The sequence below is a fragment of the Sipha flava genome, unplaced genomic scaffold (genome assembly GCF_003268045.1).
Source record: "Sipha flava isolate LNK unplaced genomic scaffold, YSA_version1 46_pilon_pilon, whole genome shotgun sequence".
In the NCBI taxonomy this organism is placed as follows: Eukaryota; Metazoa; Arthropoda; class Insecta; order Hemiptera; family Aphididae; genus Sipha; species Sipha flava.
In genome coordinates, this window is record NW_020273250.1 from 1360077 (window position 1) to 1375427 (window position 15351).

General features: G+C 29.1%; 1 protein-coding gene across 1 annotated transcript; it reads right to left on the reverse strand.

Moving 5' to 3' along the window:
* Positions 1-6695: 6695 nt before the first annotated feature.
* On the reverse strand, positions 6696-14422 carry LOC112689772 (DNA (cytosine-5)-methyltransferase 1-like). Its single transcript, XM_025563618.1, has 2 exons — positions 14154-14422; positions 6696-10470 (listed from the first exon to the last, which is right to left on the reverse strand). The coding sequence occupies exon 2, from the start codon at positions 10356-10358 to the stop codon at positions 6732-6734; it is 3627 nt and encodes a 1208-aa protein (XP_025419403.1). The 5' UTR covers positions 10359-10470; positions 14154-14422; the 3' UTR covers positions 6696-6731.
* Between the last annotated feature and the right edge of the window lie 929 nt (positions 14423-15351).

Genomic DNA, 15351 nt, shown 5'->3' on the forward strand with positions numbered 1-15351 from the left:
ATTTACATGGCTCTTATTCAGTCAATTTTGAATTTAGAACCATACTTTATTTATCAAAATTACTCAAAAGAAAATAGGCCTATCCAAATATGGGATTCAAAAAGGTTTTACCATTTAAAAAAAAATGAAAATATATTGCGCATGCGCAAACTATATGAGTTAAAAAAAATAATAAGTCATAAGAATTTATGATCCATTAGTCCAGTTGAATGCTCAACAAACAGAATTGAAAATTATTTACAGGGTAATGAGTGATAAAGTGTTCTTCGTTTCCGCGAACATCCTGTATATGGATGATGCGTCTTTTTTGGGAGGAAGTAGTGACAGTTTTTTTATTTTCTTAATATAGTCACCCTAAAATAAATCAACCACCTGTTCGCCTGCAGATCTACCGTCGGTATGTGAGTGTAACGTGTCTGCATCATAACGCGACGACGCTTATTACCACTTATATAAAGTATAACGTACTTACGTTGTACAATTTTTACAAGTCTACTGTACAATTTATAAGCGCCATTTATCACAAAAAAATAATAATAATTATAATAATAAAATTAAAGTTAAGTGCCAAAAAAAGGTAAGTTTTAGTTAAATTCGTTATAATAAAAATGTACTTAATATTACAATGTAATTAGTGTCAGATCAGCAAGATAACATGTAATAGAATGGAAATAATTTAATATCCTTATTCCTAATGTTTAAATAAATACCGAAGCGCCAATGCCAAAATTAAGAAAATATGAAAATTTTGTTTTTGCTCTCCTAAAAAATAGTAAAATTGTCGCTTAGCCCCTTTTGCCTTTTACCAGTTGAAATGCTGACCGAGAGGGAAGAGCTAATCGTTTGGCATTGTACTAGTACGACATTTGTAAATATTCGATCTATATAATATCTAGACGAGACTTGGTTGAACGTAGACGATTGTGTCGATCGTGTTTGGAAGGACAATACGGTTCTCTCCGAACAAAATGCATTCAATACAGGCCTAACAACCGGTCCGTCAAACCCATTAAGGGAAAACGGCTCATTGTACTACACATGGGGTCGGAGAATGGTTTTCTGCTGTGTTTTGTTACCAAAAAAAAAAAAAAAAAACACCGGAGATTACCATGATGAGATGACGAAATAACTTCAAATACTTCTATACTATATTATTAAATATTATTTATATTACTATTAAATATTATATAATATTAATTTACGCGGTTACATAAATGCATAAAATATTTATATGATTTTTTTTATTTCTTACAAAATTTGTCACCCTAGGTACGGGCTTACATCTTATGTGATTCACCTTGAAATTTTAGATTGATGCTACTTGTATTTTGTGCGCTCAACCCAAAATTACCTGTGTAATCAGTTGACTTCGTGAATTCCGCATTTTGCATACATCCTATTGATGCCTTTCTATAATAATTATTCTTAATATTACACTTTGGAATGTAGCCATACGGTATATATAATATATGTTTGCGTTACCCTCGAATTTAAACTAATTTTTGTTGTTGCGAATATTATATTATTTATAATCATTTCCCGTAATGTTGTTTGCATATTATAATTTAAAATCTTATACATTATTATATAAATTGAGACAGCCCAAGATAGAAATAGGTGGTGAGGTATAGTAATGGCGGCAAAAACTCTTAGAGAGTAGGAATGCCAAGGAGAGAGAGAGAGAGAATACATTATTATATTAGCTAATATTTTTTAAAAGTTAATTAACTTAATAATTTAAGTTATTTTTTAAAAATGTTTATTGTTATCAGACTATATACTATCCAACAAAATTTGTTATTATATTTTTTACGTGGATCTCCAGTAGACCTAAATCCACGATTAATCAAAAGATCAATAATATTACAAATAAATATCAGGTTATCGAAATAAATATTTAAAGTATTTTGGTCAGGGGATGCCTCGCCCTGATTCTTGAATTTTTGCCTTTGCCGAAATTACAGAAGCACCTCGCCGACGTGGATCCAGTCACAACTAAACGTACAATATTAAATAAACATTTTGAGAATACAAAACAAATCTAATGAAGAAATACATACATAGAACAGTGAGACTTTGAGTGAATAACGGATACGGGTACGATTTCTACTCTTTCCGTTATAAGAGAATGAAGACATATTTTAACGAGTTCTAAATCGTTTTGAGTGACAACTTTTTTACAACTGACATCAAATAAGTTTTCAGGTTACAAAAACTGTTGTGCGTATTGACCGTCCAAACAATAGATAATTTATCGAATGCGACATCGGACCGCTGTCTATATTCCCGGATTACTCATCAGATAATCGTAGTATATTATTATAGTCGCGTAGTTAGCATCCGACAAGTATAACATGCCGCATTCCTGGTCTATAACAATGGCAACCAAAAGCAATCTGCCTGCGACAGAAAGAAACAAAACAATTGAAACAATGAAAAGTATATAGTAGAAAAATAAAATAACTTATGTCATCGGCAGAACATTGGAGAATGTCAACTTTTAATGTTATGAATACAATTGACGGATACTGTCGGTTGAACGGACCTATGGGAACATGTCCTATATGCCAATAGATTCGATTTTCCTTAAGTTTCCAATTTAATTTGATTGGAATCTGACCAATCCGTCAGTTTCACGCCTCGTCCTCTACGTTTCCCGGACAAGGATTGCGCACAGGGGAAGATGAAGGATAAATGATGGTTGTCCAGATAACGGGACTTCCCGAACAATAGAAACCTAAGCGAGATTTATTTGACAGTACCGCTATGCGCAGCACTTGACGGGAAAAAATCTACTGTTATGGCATAAAACATACACTCTTAGATTATAAATAAATCACTCTAGAATGATTATAGAGTAAAAATACCTATTATCAAAATTAAATTTTACATTATTTTCAAGGGTATCTCATCGGGTTTTTCATTATTTAAATTTTTCTGTTTGATATAGCATTTATAAAATACGATTATTTTAAATTTTTTAAATGACTGTATCTTTTTTTAAATTTAATATTTTTTAAAACCCCAATGAAATGCCCTCTAAAATATTGTTTTATTTGATTTTGATAAAAGGTCTCTTAGCTCTAAAACCATTAAGGAACAAGTAATTTTCAATTTACGTGAACACGTTTTTGATACTAAAACAATACCTGTATGATGTCCTTTTAATGGGAATGATAATGCAGTTGTTTCCTCTTGCCTTCAGCATAACTTATTTTGTGAGATAGATTGTCAAGTCTATCTCAATCCCCAACCTGGAGGACCAGAACCACCGACCAATAAAATCAGGGGTGACTGTTGCAACATACTTATAGTACGCTGGACGATGGGTATATCACTTTCCCTACGCCAGGTGATAGGGGTACTAGATAGGAAAAAAGAAGAAACCCATTAAAAATATGAAAATGTTATAAAAAATATTATCGAAGTATTAATTTACTATGTAGATACATACGGCGAGTGAGGGCGTTCCACTTCATCGCCGTGGCTACCGATAGTAATAGGCTCATAGATCTAAATAAAATTTTATTGAACAATTGAATAGTAAATTTGAAGATTTTAATGTGGATGTAATAATTGAAATAGTTTTCTGAAGTAAAAAATCGTTATAAGAAAAAAATGTAAGATTAAAAATCTTCAGATACACCTATCTTTTAAATGTTGAAAAAAGTTTGAAGTTTAAGTTTAAAATGTTATATTAGATAACACAATTTCAAATATGGAAAGAATGTTTTCCTCTAATAAAATGCTATACACAGATATATCTTTTTTATTGCCAGATAATTTTGAAGGCATTTAATAAAATATTGCCTTCTAATATATATTATTTTATAATATATATAATATATTGCATTAGTGGAGTTGTGTAAAGTGTTAAAATATTTTGATAATTTTATATCAATTTAAAAGGTAAGAAATTAACTCATAAGTTTTGCAGGTAATTGGAAATATTTTTAAAGTCTTTACCCGGCGAATATATATAGGTAGTTAATAAAGACATACAAAATACTGATGACGATAACAATGATGATGTTTACAGTAATGAAGAAAAGATTACAAGTTCAAAAATGTGTAAATCATGTATGAATTGTTCAGTTTGTTGCTACAAAATTTTACTCAAGTACAATTTATATAATAACGCTTACTCAAACCTTGCTCTAGCCTACAAATATGTTCTTATACTACCACGTACTCAGGTGATACTTATGAATTAATTATAATTATAATTAATGCAAACATAATTTATTAATAATATGCAGTTATATAGGTATAATAACAATGTAAGTTTTATTTTTCAAGTAGCATCTAAAAGATCATTCTCAATTCTGAAGTACATCAATCAAATCATGCCTGAGAAACACTAACGGAATCAAAATTGGAAGCATTTATACTGATGAGTGTAGAGAAATAAATTTTACTCAAAATTTATATTGATGACATTATTGATATTGTTAAAAATCACAGTAAATTATTAAGATAAACTAACCTATTAAAATGTTTGATTAAATATTAAAATATAGACATAAAAAAGTACAGAATTTTTAATTTAGTACAATATCTTACATGTTAGTATTATAATGTGATATAACTAATTTTAATACTAATATAGTAATATATGTAATTATAAATAAGTAATACATTATACTTCAAGTCTTCAGATAATAATAAATAATAATAATATATAATTTACTAAAAATATTAAGAATCATAAGTTGTTTTCTGAGAAAATTGAAAATGTGTAGAGGATGAACGTTTCTCATTGAATAAAATTGTTATATTTGAGTTTTTACATTTTGTGATGACAAGAAATGGCATGGGCCTGTCAAAATGTAATTTCCCGAGGCGAAATATTGCCCCAATCCGCTCCTGGTGGCGAAGATCGTCAAATAATCATTTATAACAATGATTTAATTTATTAAATATTTTTTATAATGCAGTACAACCTACAAGCTAATAATTGATTTTTTTTTATTAGTCTAATTCCTTCGAGGAAATAATGTTTCGATAAATGTATAATTTGAAATATTAAAAATATTAGAAAAAAATTTTTTTAGATTAAAATATCAGTTTTTAAATATTCTGTTATTTTTACTAGAATATATTAATATGTTGTTTTCCAGTTTTTAAATAATATAATAATATCAGTACTCAACTAATAATAAATATTTTGATATAAAACTAATTTGATTTTTATTGGTTACAACATAATATTGTAAGGAACAAATACATAAAATACTTAATAATCATAAATACAATCACAATCATGTTTTAATCATATATAAAGTAAATATAATCAACATTATATTACATGTAGGCGGCCTTTAGACTTACTTCATAATAGAACATGATATATATATATATATAGAACGTGTTTCAAGTGACTCACCCTTAAATTCATTATTCGTAATAAAGTATAACTATCATATTTATTAAAAACTAGGCTCTTCTATTTCACAGCCAGATCCTGACCCTTTATATTAAAGTCATAACTAACAGGTCTATAATAATACAATTATTCTCATAAAATATCATATCAAATTTTAAAAAAAGGCTAATTTTCTTATAACTAGTAAATAAGGCAAAATTGGTACATTACTTTAACGTTACATGCTAAGTTATCTTTTTTTTTCTTCAAGTGAATATTATTAATTATAAAAAAATATATATGTATCTATTATTATTAAAAATTATTATTTAAAATAATTATACAAAAATGTAATAATTTAATTAATACATAATTACATTATTTTGGTAATTATTTATCATCTCAATGAGATTTATTTTGTAGAATTCCAAATTTGTTGATATTTGGTTTATAATTAGTAACTTTTAATTAAGTACATGCTATAGGTACTACTTTTATCAGTTAGTCAGTTTGTTAGATCAGATTTTATAAAATTAATTTTTGAAAATAGTGGACTCATATGAATAAGTTCAAGAAAAAAATAGACAAAACTGTTAATGCTACTATATTGGGTCATGTTACGTTAAGTATATGTTCTTAACGAATCAAAAATTGAATTAACCGAAAGATGTCAACATAGCAAAAAAGTGCTAACATTATAATGTTATAATTTATTTTTAAAGATATTATTCCCTCAAACACACACATACATAATACTTGTTTCTAGTAACAATTTTAAATTTTAAATTAAAAATGTATATTTCAACAAACCATTGTAATCTGATTATAATGAATACTACAATAAATAAGGTGTATATTGTACACATATATTTCAGATAAAATACAACTAAAAAATAATAAACTGTTACATTGAATCCATTTGACATTTTTTTAATACAAAATATGTAAAAATATAAAACACAAAAATAAAAAATAAATGTTTAGGATATTAAATAGTTTATAACTACATTTTACATATAAGAATAAAATTTAATATTAACTTTTTTTTATAAACATAATAAAAACCAATTTTAAGATAAAAAAAAAAAAAAATGCAACTTTCATATAAAATCAGTATAATCTGAAATTTTCTTTTTCTTGGAATAGGTAAAAGTATTTGTTCCTTATACTTATTCCTATTTCAGAATACGCAAATTTTAAATTAGATTTAATAATGAAAATGAACATGGAACATATTGAATAATTTGTAATAAACTAAATTTGACACTTAAGTATAAATAATGATTATTAATTTTTTCTTTTTATTTAATTTTTTCTTTTACATAGTTAAATATCTACAAAAAAATTATATAAATAGCCTATTTGTCTATTTATTTTCTTTTATATCATTTTCCAAATATTCAGATTTATTATGAAGAACTTTAACGATTTCAAGTCCAATAGCTTTACCCATTGGAGGAGGAACTGCATTACCAATCTGTCGATGTTTGTTAACGATCGGCCCATAGAATTTAAAAGAGTCTTTGAAACCTTGAGACCGAGCACATTCTCTTACACTAACAACACGGTTCTGATCAGGATGAAGCACCCTGCCTTGTTTTCCCATTGGTTCAGGATTTGTAATCGTAGTTGAACAAAAACCTGTCCATGCAATCCGGCCATATAAACCTGCCCAGTTGTTATGCCTATTCGCAGTATGTGGTAAACACCATGGGATAATTGTATTGTTTTGACGATCCTGTGGGTTACATTCATTACCGCTAGCACAAGAACAAACACCACGAAGCGCATTATGTTTACCTTTGCCATTCTTCAAATCATTATGATTGTACACAAGTTTATTTGTCATAGTTCCATCTGACAACTGAACTTTTATGTTGGGTAAGTCTCTCCAATCACTGCCTAGATTCACTGGAATTAATTCTATTCTTGCTTGTACTAATGGTGACATGTCCTTACAGATATGATCAATCAATATAGATTCAGGAAAACAATTATTTGGGTATCTAAATAACTTTTGTAAGTGTGTGATGGGTTTGTTTTTGTATGAAATTTTTTCATAATATGCTCCATTTAATATCTTAGGCAGATCAGACCAAGCATCATGAACAGTAACTGTTCTCATCGGAGCTGATTCTTCATACTTGCAATTAGTTTTAAATTTTTTATCATCAACTTGAATATTCAAGCTAGAACTTCTTTTGCTGAATACATGAATGGGCTCTGGATATAATGGTAACTCTTCGCCAGGTGCTGCTGCGATAATAATTAATCTTCTTCTGGTTTGAGGCACACCAAAATTACCAGCTTGAAGAATACCAAATGTACATTGATAGCCCATGCGTGTAATACATCTCAGAGTTAGTTTAAGAACCATGCTTCTTTTGAAAGATGCAAAATTTCTAACATTTTCCAGAATAAAGAATTTTGGTCGATAAAAATCAAGGAATGATAAAAATGTTACAACAAGACAGTTCTTAAAAAATGAATACTGACCAGAACTAAACCGATTCATACCACTAAACCCTTGACAGGGAGGTCCTCCACAAATAAAATCAACTTCACCTTTTTGTGGAATCATTTGATTTTTATCATTCTTTTTTTTACCAGACATGGCCAATTTCAACAAAAGATTACAGTCATCATTGAACACTGTTGAGTCTGGATTGTTTAATTTAAATGCAGCGGCAGCTTTATCATCAGATTCTATAGCCCACTTGGTTACAACAAGACCACTATCTTCTAAGCCTTTTGATAAGCCTCCACAACCGGCAAATATATCTAAACCTCTCAATGGTTTGATTTTTTTATACTCTGGAATATATTGCAATTTATCTTCCATTACAAATGCATGTTTCATGTTGGGACCTACTTCTTTTCCTATCAGTTTTGCTGTACTTGGAAGTTGATGCTCTGGGATAAGAGAACCAGTAGCAAAATCATATTTTTTAGCGAAGTAAAATCGATCTGGTCCACCAAGATACCAAGCAGTAGTGTCTAGAATATTACTAATGAAAGAAACATAACATTTACCGAATACTTGATTACATTGGACCCTAAATTGTTCTTCTGACCAATATAACATATTCATATCAATATTATTTTTGTTATTTTCTAAAGGAATTTGTTCAGCTCTATACATTCGCTGTACCAAAAGCTTGACGTTTGATTCATCCCCTTCAACAACATAAACTGCTATTATTTCTGCTATTTCAAAAGGATTGGGAGTATTTTCATTGGAACCACGCATTGAATATTCTAACTTCTTACGGTAATATTCTGGATACTTACTTTCATCAACGTTAATCTGTATTTCATTACTACTAATTGTGTTTGATTTTTTATGGTCAAATGGTTTTACTTCTAATAAATTTGCCCTTTGACTTGTTGAAAATATATTGGGTGGTAAGTAAATAAAACTTCCTATTTTATATTCTACATTGTGCAATTTGAATTTATAAAAATATGATATACCGTTAGATTTTTCAATGAATTCAAGTGGTTCAGGTATTTTAGATTTTTTTTCTAATTCTTTAATTTGACAGTTTTGACAGTTTTTTATATTTTTATTTTTATTAATTTGATTTTCTGGTTTTGGATATTCCAAACGTCCAAATTCTTCATCATAGTAGAATTGATAAAAAAATGAATTTTTACTGTTACGATTAACAGGTTCCAAAAGATCTTGTAACTTAGAGCCACCAAGATTGAACCAATTAGCACTGGGTATTTTTTGTGTGACATCTAATATTTTAACTATATCATTAATGTCAATGTTAAGACATTTTTTAATAGCAAATATTTCTTGAGGGTCTGATGTTTCACCAAGAATTGTTTCATAACCATGAATGAATAAGCTGAGGTGAGCTCTATCTTTAAGATTTGTTTTAAAGAAATATTCTATACAACCAATCATTGGTTCCGCCAGGACATGTTTTTTCACGACTACAAACATTTTTTCACTCAGTTTATGATTTTTCCACCTCACTTGATTTCCATCAATATCATTTATACCAGAACACGTTTGTTTAGCTGATTTACTGTCGACACAATTGTCATTATCAAACATAGTTTTAATAAGATCTTTTTCTACTTCATGGTTTTCCTTATCATCAATTTCTAATTGAGCAGCAAACATATTTTCAAATATGTCTTTTACTAATTCTGTGGTAGTAGCTTTAGTAAACTCCCGCTTACTTATATTAGTCCTTACACCACTAGTTTGATTTCTAGCTCTTCGTGATCTTCTGGATGGAGGTTTAACAGATTTTGCCGCTCCTGAAAGTTGACTTAATGTTTCAATAAATTGTGTATCAGTTAATGGTAAAATATATTTATTATTTGAATCATAGTCTTCTACTTGATCAATAACAAACTGAGCATAAGTAATAAGATCTTCTTCGCTGAATTTATTTCCAGTTGCAGGATTTAATGAGTTTACTACATAACTTAGAATATCTTCATAAGTTGGATCATCATAATCACTATTTAACATATATGAAATTACTTTTGAACTTAAATTAATTTTTTCAGTTACAGACTTTATATACTTCTTATAATCACAGTGTGGTTCAATTAATAAATATTCAGCATATTCTGTTGATATACCTATTAATGTCTGCTCGGAACCACCATCATATGTTGTTAGCCACCATTCCAATATAGGCCCCAACAACTTCACTGCAATTCCATTTTCTGTACCCGAACTAAAGTCATGGATTGGTTTTATAAGGCCAGTTAAGTACAATGGAATATCTCTCTCCATCATTCCTGAATCTATTGAGCACAAATGAAAATTTTCATCATAAATACTATAATTAGTTATAGTGTGCTGTACAATATTCGAATCGTCTGTATCAATATTGGTCAAAACTTCGTTTGTTAGTGCAACACACTCAATTTCTGCATCAGGAGGTATGACCACATTTTCCGTTTTTGTTTGTTGACAAAATTCACAACATACATCACTTTCCTTATTACTATCAATACCCATTATAATTTTATTAATATTAATGGCTTTGATCTTTTATTGGTTTTGGTTCAACTTTAAGGTGATTTGTAAGATTTAATAGGTGCCAATTTATTTCTGAACATAAATATTGGACCTAAAAATAATAATAAGCATACATTATTTTCAAAGTTATAACTTAAGAAAGTAGGACACAGAAAGAATTCATAACTTTTAATTTTAGTATGTTTAAACATAAAGATGATTATATAATTTTGATATAAAAGTTATCAATATAAATATTTATCACTAATACATAAGTACTGCTGATAAAAATTTTTATAAACAATTTTTTTTAGACCTATTAAGGAGAATAAATAATTTTATTTTCATAGTTACATATTAATAAAAATAATAATAAATTGTTAACCAAGAGAAACAGTTTTAAATTCATTTTTTCCACTAAGAAAGTAAAATGTAAATTATATTTTTATAATGAAATATTTAAAATTTGGTTTAACTTATTTTTATAATCAATATTCAGATTTTATATAATAACTCTTCTACTTAACAAATGTACCACTTGACATTAAATCATTGAAATATAATTGATTTGATGCATTTTAATTATGCCTTATTTGAAACCTGTTTGGAGAAAAATCCTTTATACTCAGGTTTAAAAAAATCATATATATTTTGCATAGTTTTTGTTTTAGAATATTTGAAATATCAATATATTTTTTACATTTTTATCTCCGAAGCATTTTTTTTTTTTTAATTTTTTTTAAGCTAAATTTAATATTTTATTATTTAACTATAGAATGTTATTTATTTTTAAAATTTAAATTACTATCTATTTTAAAAAAAAAAAAAATAATACAAAATTCATATTAGTTTATTAAGCAATACCTTTATTCAGTGCAGAACTGCTACCCATGAAACTAGGCAGTTATCTAAGGGCCTCAGTTAAATAGCAAAAAAAAAAAAAATTATCATTTTTGAAAAATATTTCATACATAGAATATTATTTAATTATAAATAATGATAGAGAGGAATGAAGGAGGCTATATGTAGCAACGATGGGGCTTAATGCCATATAAAAACTGAAGAATTTTTTATTGTATAATGATAACTTAAAAAATAAATTACCTAAGAAGTCGTTAGTATATTATACATTTTATCTTATAAATGAGAAGTAAAATTATATTTATCAATTGTTGGTAAATGTTATTAGTATTAGTGTATTATAATTTAATTACTAATTATTGATTATTATTTTTTCGCATCATACAACCACAATTAGATGATTACAAACAAATGGTAATAAATCATTAGATAAGTAAAAATAAAAATAAATATATACAATTCTGAGTTTATATGGATATAAATATAAATATAAATATAAATAATAAAATATAAAAATGCTTTAATTGGTTAACAAATATAATTAGAGATATAAATAGAATTTATTGTAGTTAATGGTAACATAGTTGTCTAATTATTGATGTTAACCATTGGGAGGTGTGGGGAATAGCTCCCCAAGGATTAAGTTGAGATTAATCATTGTAAGAAAAGCTAATTTTTTTAAGTCTAGGAGTCCCTTTTATTTTATTTTTCCAATTTGAGCACTGAAAGTAGGAATATCTTTAAGGAAGCTATTAAGTAAATCAGCGTCAAACTGCTTAGCAGAACGATCAATTTCAGATTATTAAATTCAGATAATTAAAAATGATTTAAGATCAAATACAGATGATAACAGACTTGATTCACTATTCATGTTTTATATTGAGTCAGAAATAATGAAATAAATGGACTACAGTGAAGGCATATGTTCTTTTGCAGAAAAAAAGTTTGTTCTGTAAAAATTTAATTTTGTCATTTCAAAATCATGTTAAGTAAACAGTATTGTAACAATTTACTAAATTTATTTCATAAATCTGTCCTTTTATATTTAATACATATACTTACGTATATTTATTTTTTAATTGTAATGATATATGTATACAGGCACAGCTCAAGGGAGGCCAACAGGCTCACGTCTAGTGAGGCATTTAACATTTTAATACTATAGATAATTTAAAAAAAAAGTTTATAATTCCTAGTACCTACTCATATAAAATTATGTGTAATAAAAAATAACTCTATACATTATTTTGTTTTATTCAAACATAGATTTTAATATTACAAATACAATAAAATTTTTAGATATAAATACAAATTTTTACAAAAATCTGCCAACATTTTCCAACACAGATACAGTTATTTTTAATAATAATTTAAGTCCAAACGTAGGTATAACAGATTAAATATATAAAAAAGATCAAATAGCTAAGAACAAATAAATTTAACCAACATTTTTTTACAAATTAATTTTTTCTTCACCTAATTTATATATTAACTCAGAAAAATATGAAAGATATGACTGGACCCACTTAAACTATTTTAATAAACATATTAATGATAAAACAATTGAAAATAAGGTAACTTGCACTTACATTTGAAGTGTTGTAGAAACAGGAAAATCGTTACGTGTAAAATTAGTGTTATAATGTAACATTAGCCAAGTGTTTTATCGGATGTAATATATTTATGTTAAGTTTAAAATGTCCAAGAATGAATAGGTTTTGGACAAAATCTACTAGAGTTGCTCTTAATAGTAACGCTATTGCTAGAAATTATTTTTTTTAAATTAGTGGTTTTTTGAAAGTTGTAATTGAAAATACAATAACTTAGGAAGAAAAAGGATTTTTTAAGGAATATTTCATCTGTTAGAATCTGTAAGAGCTGTTATTTGTTTGTCCGAATTATACTATTATATATTTATATAATTAAATAATTTTAAACACGTACTATAGTCGTAATGGTATCTGTTAAAAATTATCTAATTAAAATTTTTCCCTCCAAATTATTACTAGTTGAAAGTTAAGTTGTCATAATATGACACTTATTAGAGGTGAATGTGGATTATAAATGTATTTTTTGAAATAAAAAAACAATATGAAATTAATTTATAATTATCATTGTAAAAATGTATCTTATTTTATTAAATCTTACATGGGGTCATAGGGATGTTTTACTTTACTATACAATTAAACCAGTGGCATCATTTGAAGGGAGGGGGTGGAAAATGGAACATTTTCCAGTTTAATTTTAACTAATAGTCGGCACATTTAAAAATATAAAAAGTCTTCAAAGAGGTCAATTTTGTCAACAAATAATAATTGTAGGTTAGCTGACCTCATGAATCACTCCTAAATCCTAACCTCTGAGCTAAAAGTAACCACGCTAACTTGAAAAATCATAGTAATTATTTTCTTGAATTAAATTGAAATTATGTTATTCTAATGATAATCTTGAAACATTATTGACGTAATTTAATAGAACTAGATATTATCAATACATTTTTGTTCTCTTGATAAAAATCGAACAAATATAAATGCTTTGAAAAATTGAGATAAGCGTTGTTAACGGTCATTACACGAACACAATGATAATTCGATAATATTGGCTTTGAAAAAATATAAAAACAAATATAAATCAAAATTTGTAGTAGAGTTCGAACGCAGGGAGAAAAAACATTCTCGTATAGTATGTGTTTGTTGAATCTCGCTCAAATATTATGTTGTTAAAGGGCCAGCTGTAGATTTTTGTCGGAGACCTATTCATGAGTCGGCCGGACACTGGTCACAATATTTGTCCATTACAATGGACATTGGGCCTCAGGAGTATAATGAACGGTTTGCGGACATAACAATTTGCGAACGGCGATTCCGAAAACGTTCATACGAAACGATCCGAGTAGAACCGGTTGAACGTAAATATCACAGCGCACATACTTACGGGTGAAAGTCGAAGCCGGCCTGAAATGCCGCGCGATGTGACGAACGGCAAAATCCCCGTACACGTGGGCGACTCGGCGAGAGGTGGAGACGACGACGACGGCAGAGGAACGTACAAAAGACGAACCGAGGAACGATAGTAGACCGAACGGTGGAACGCGCGAAAAACGAATGGCGACGAGTCGGACCGACGGACGGCGCGTTACTTCGGGAAGGGCCGGGCAAGCGAGCGGGTCGGCGGGAAAACCACCGGGACAAAGCGATAGACGGAACGCGTATCGATCAATTGACGGCGATAACAGAGTTTTTATTATTTTCGAACCGATAATTTGTTCGCGCTAATCTTTTAGCGACCGACGAGATTTTATCTACGTTCCGCGTTGGAATATAATCGTCGTGCGTTATTACAATCACGTGCGTGCAACGATTATCGTGCAACAATTAGATGTTATCGGGGAAATAACGACGTCGCGGAAAACCGATAATGTCTCGTTGTCGAGCAAATCTATTTCCGAACGGTGAATAAATATTACGAGGTTTTTTCCCCTCGTGGTTTCCGTGTTGGGCTACGACGTCTAGATTGGACCCGTTTCCGATCCGACCATCCGACTAATCGGACGAAAAACAAATAAATTTTATTTTTAAAACCGACGTATCCGACTAGTCAATACGTCGGAAACGGATAAACATGGCCACTATCATCTGTAATACACACGGTTTTGTTTAATCTCCGATTAGTCGGACTGTCGGATCGAGTCGAAAACGGGTCCTACGTAGCCTTGGACACATCGCGTTCGATCGCTGTTCTCATAAAGGTGCGTTTACACAACGGCCGTGAACGCGAACGAACGCGAATTCGGTTCACTAACGATTAAGTGTAAACAGTACGCCGAACGCGAACGAACGGCCGTTTGTACCATTCGTTCGCCTTTTCGGTGCGGTTCGATCGATTAACGTTAAGATCAAAAGAAATGACATTCAGTGTGAACGTCTTTCGACCCGTCACAACAGATTTGCTTGTGTTTGCGGGTTTTGAGCTGGTTACACACTGCATTTTCGCGTTTTTGAAACGTCGCGTATCGAAACGCGAACGCTGTAAGTAATTACACAAGAAGAGTGTACCTGCGTTCTGAGCGCGTTTTTCTTTACCAAAAATGCGCAAAAACATATTTAAAATCATAGTCCATACGGTCTGGTCA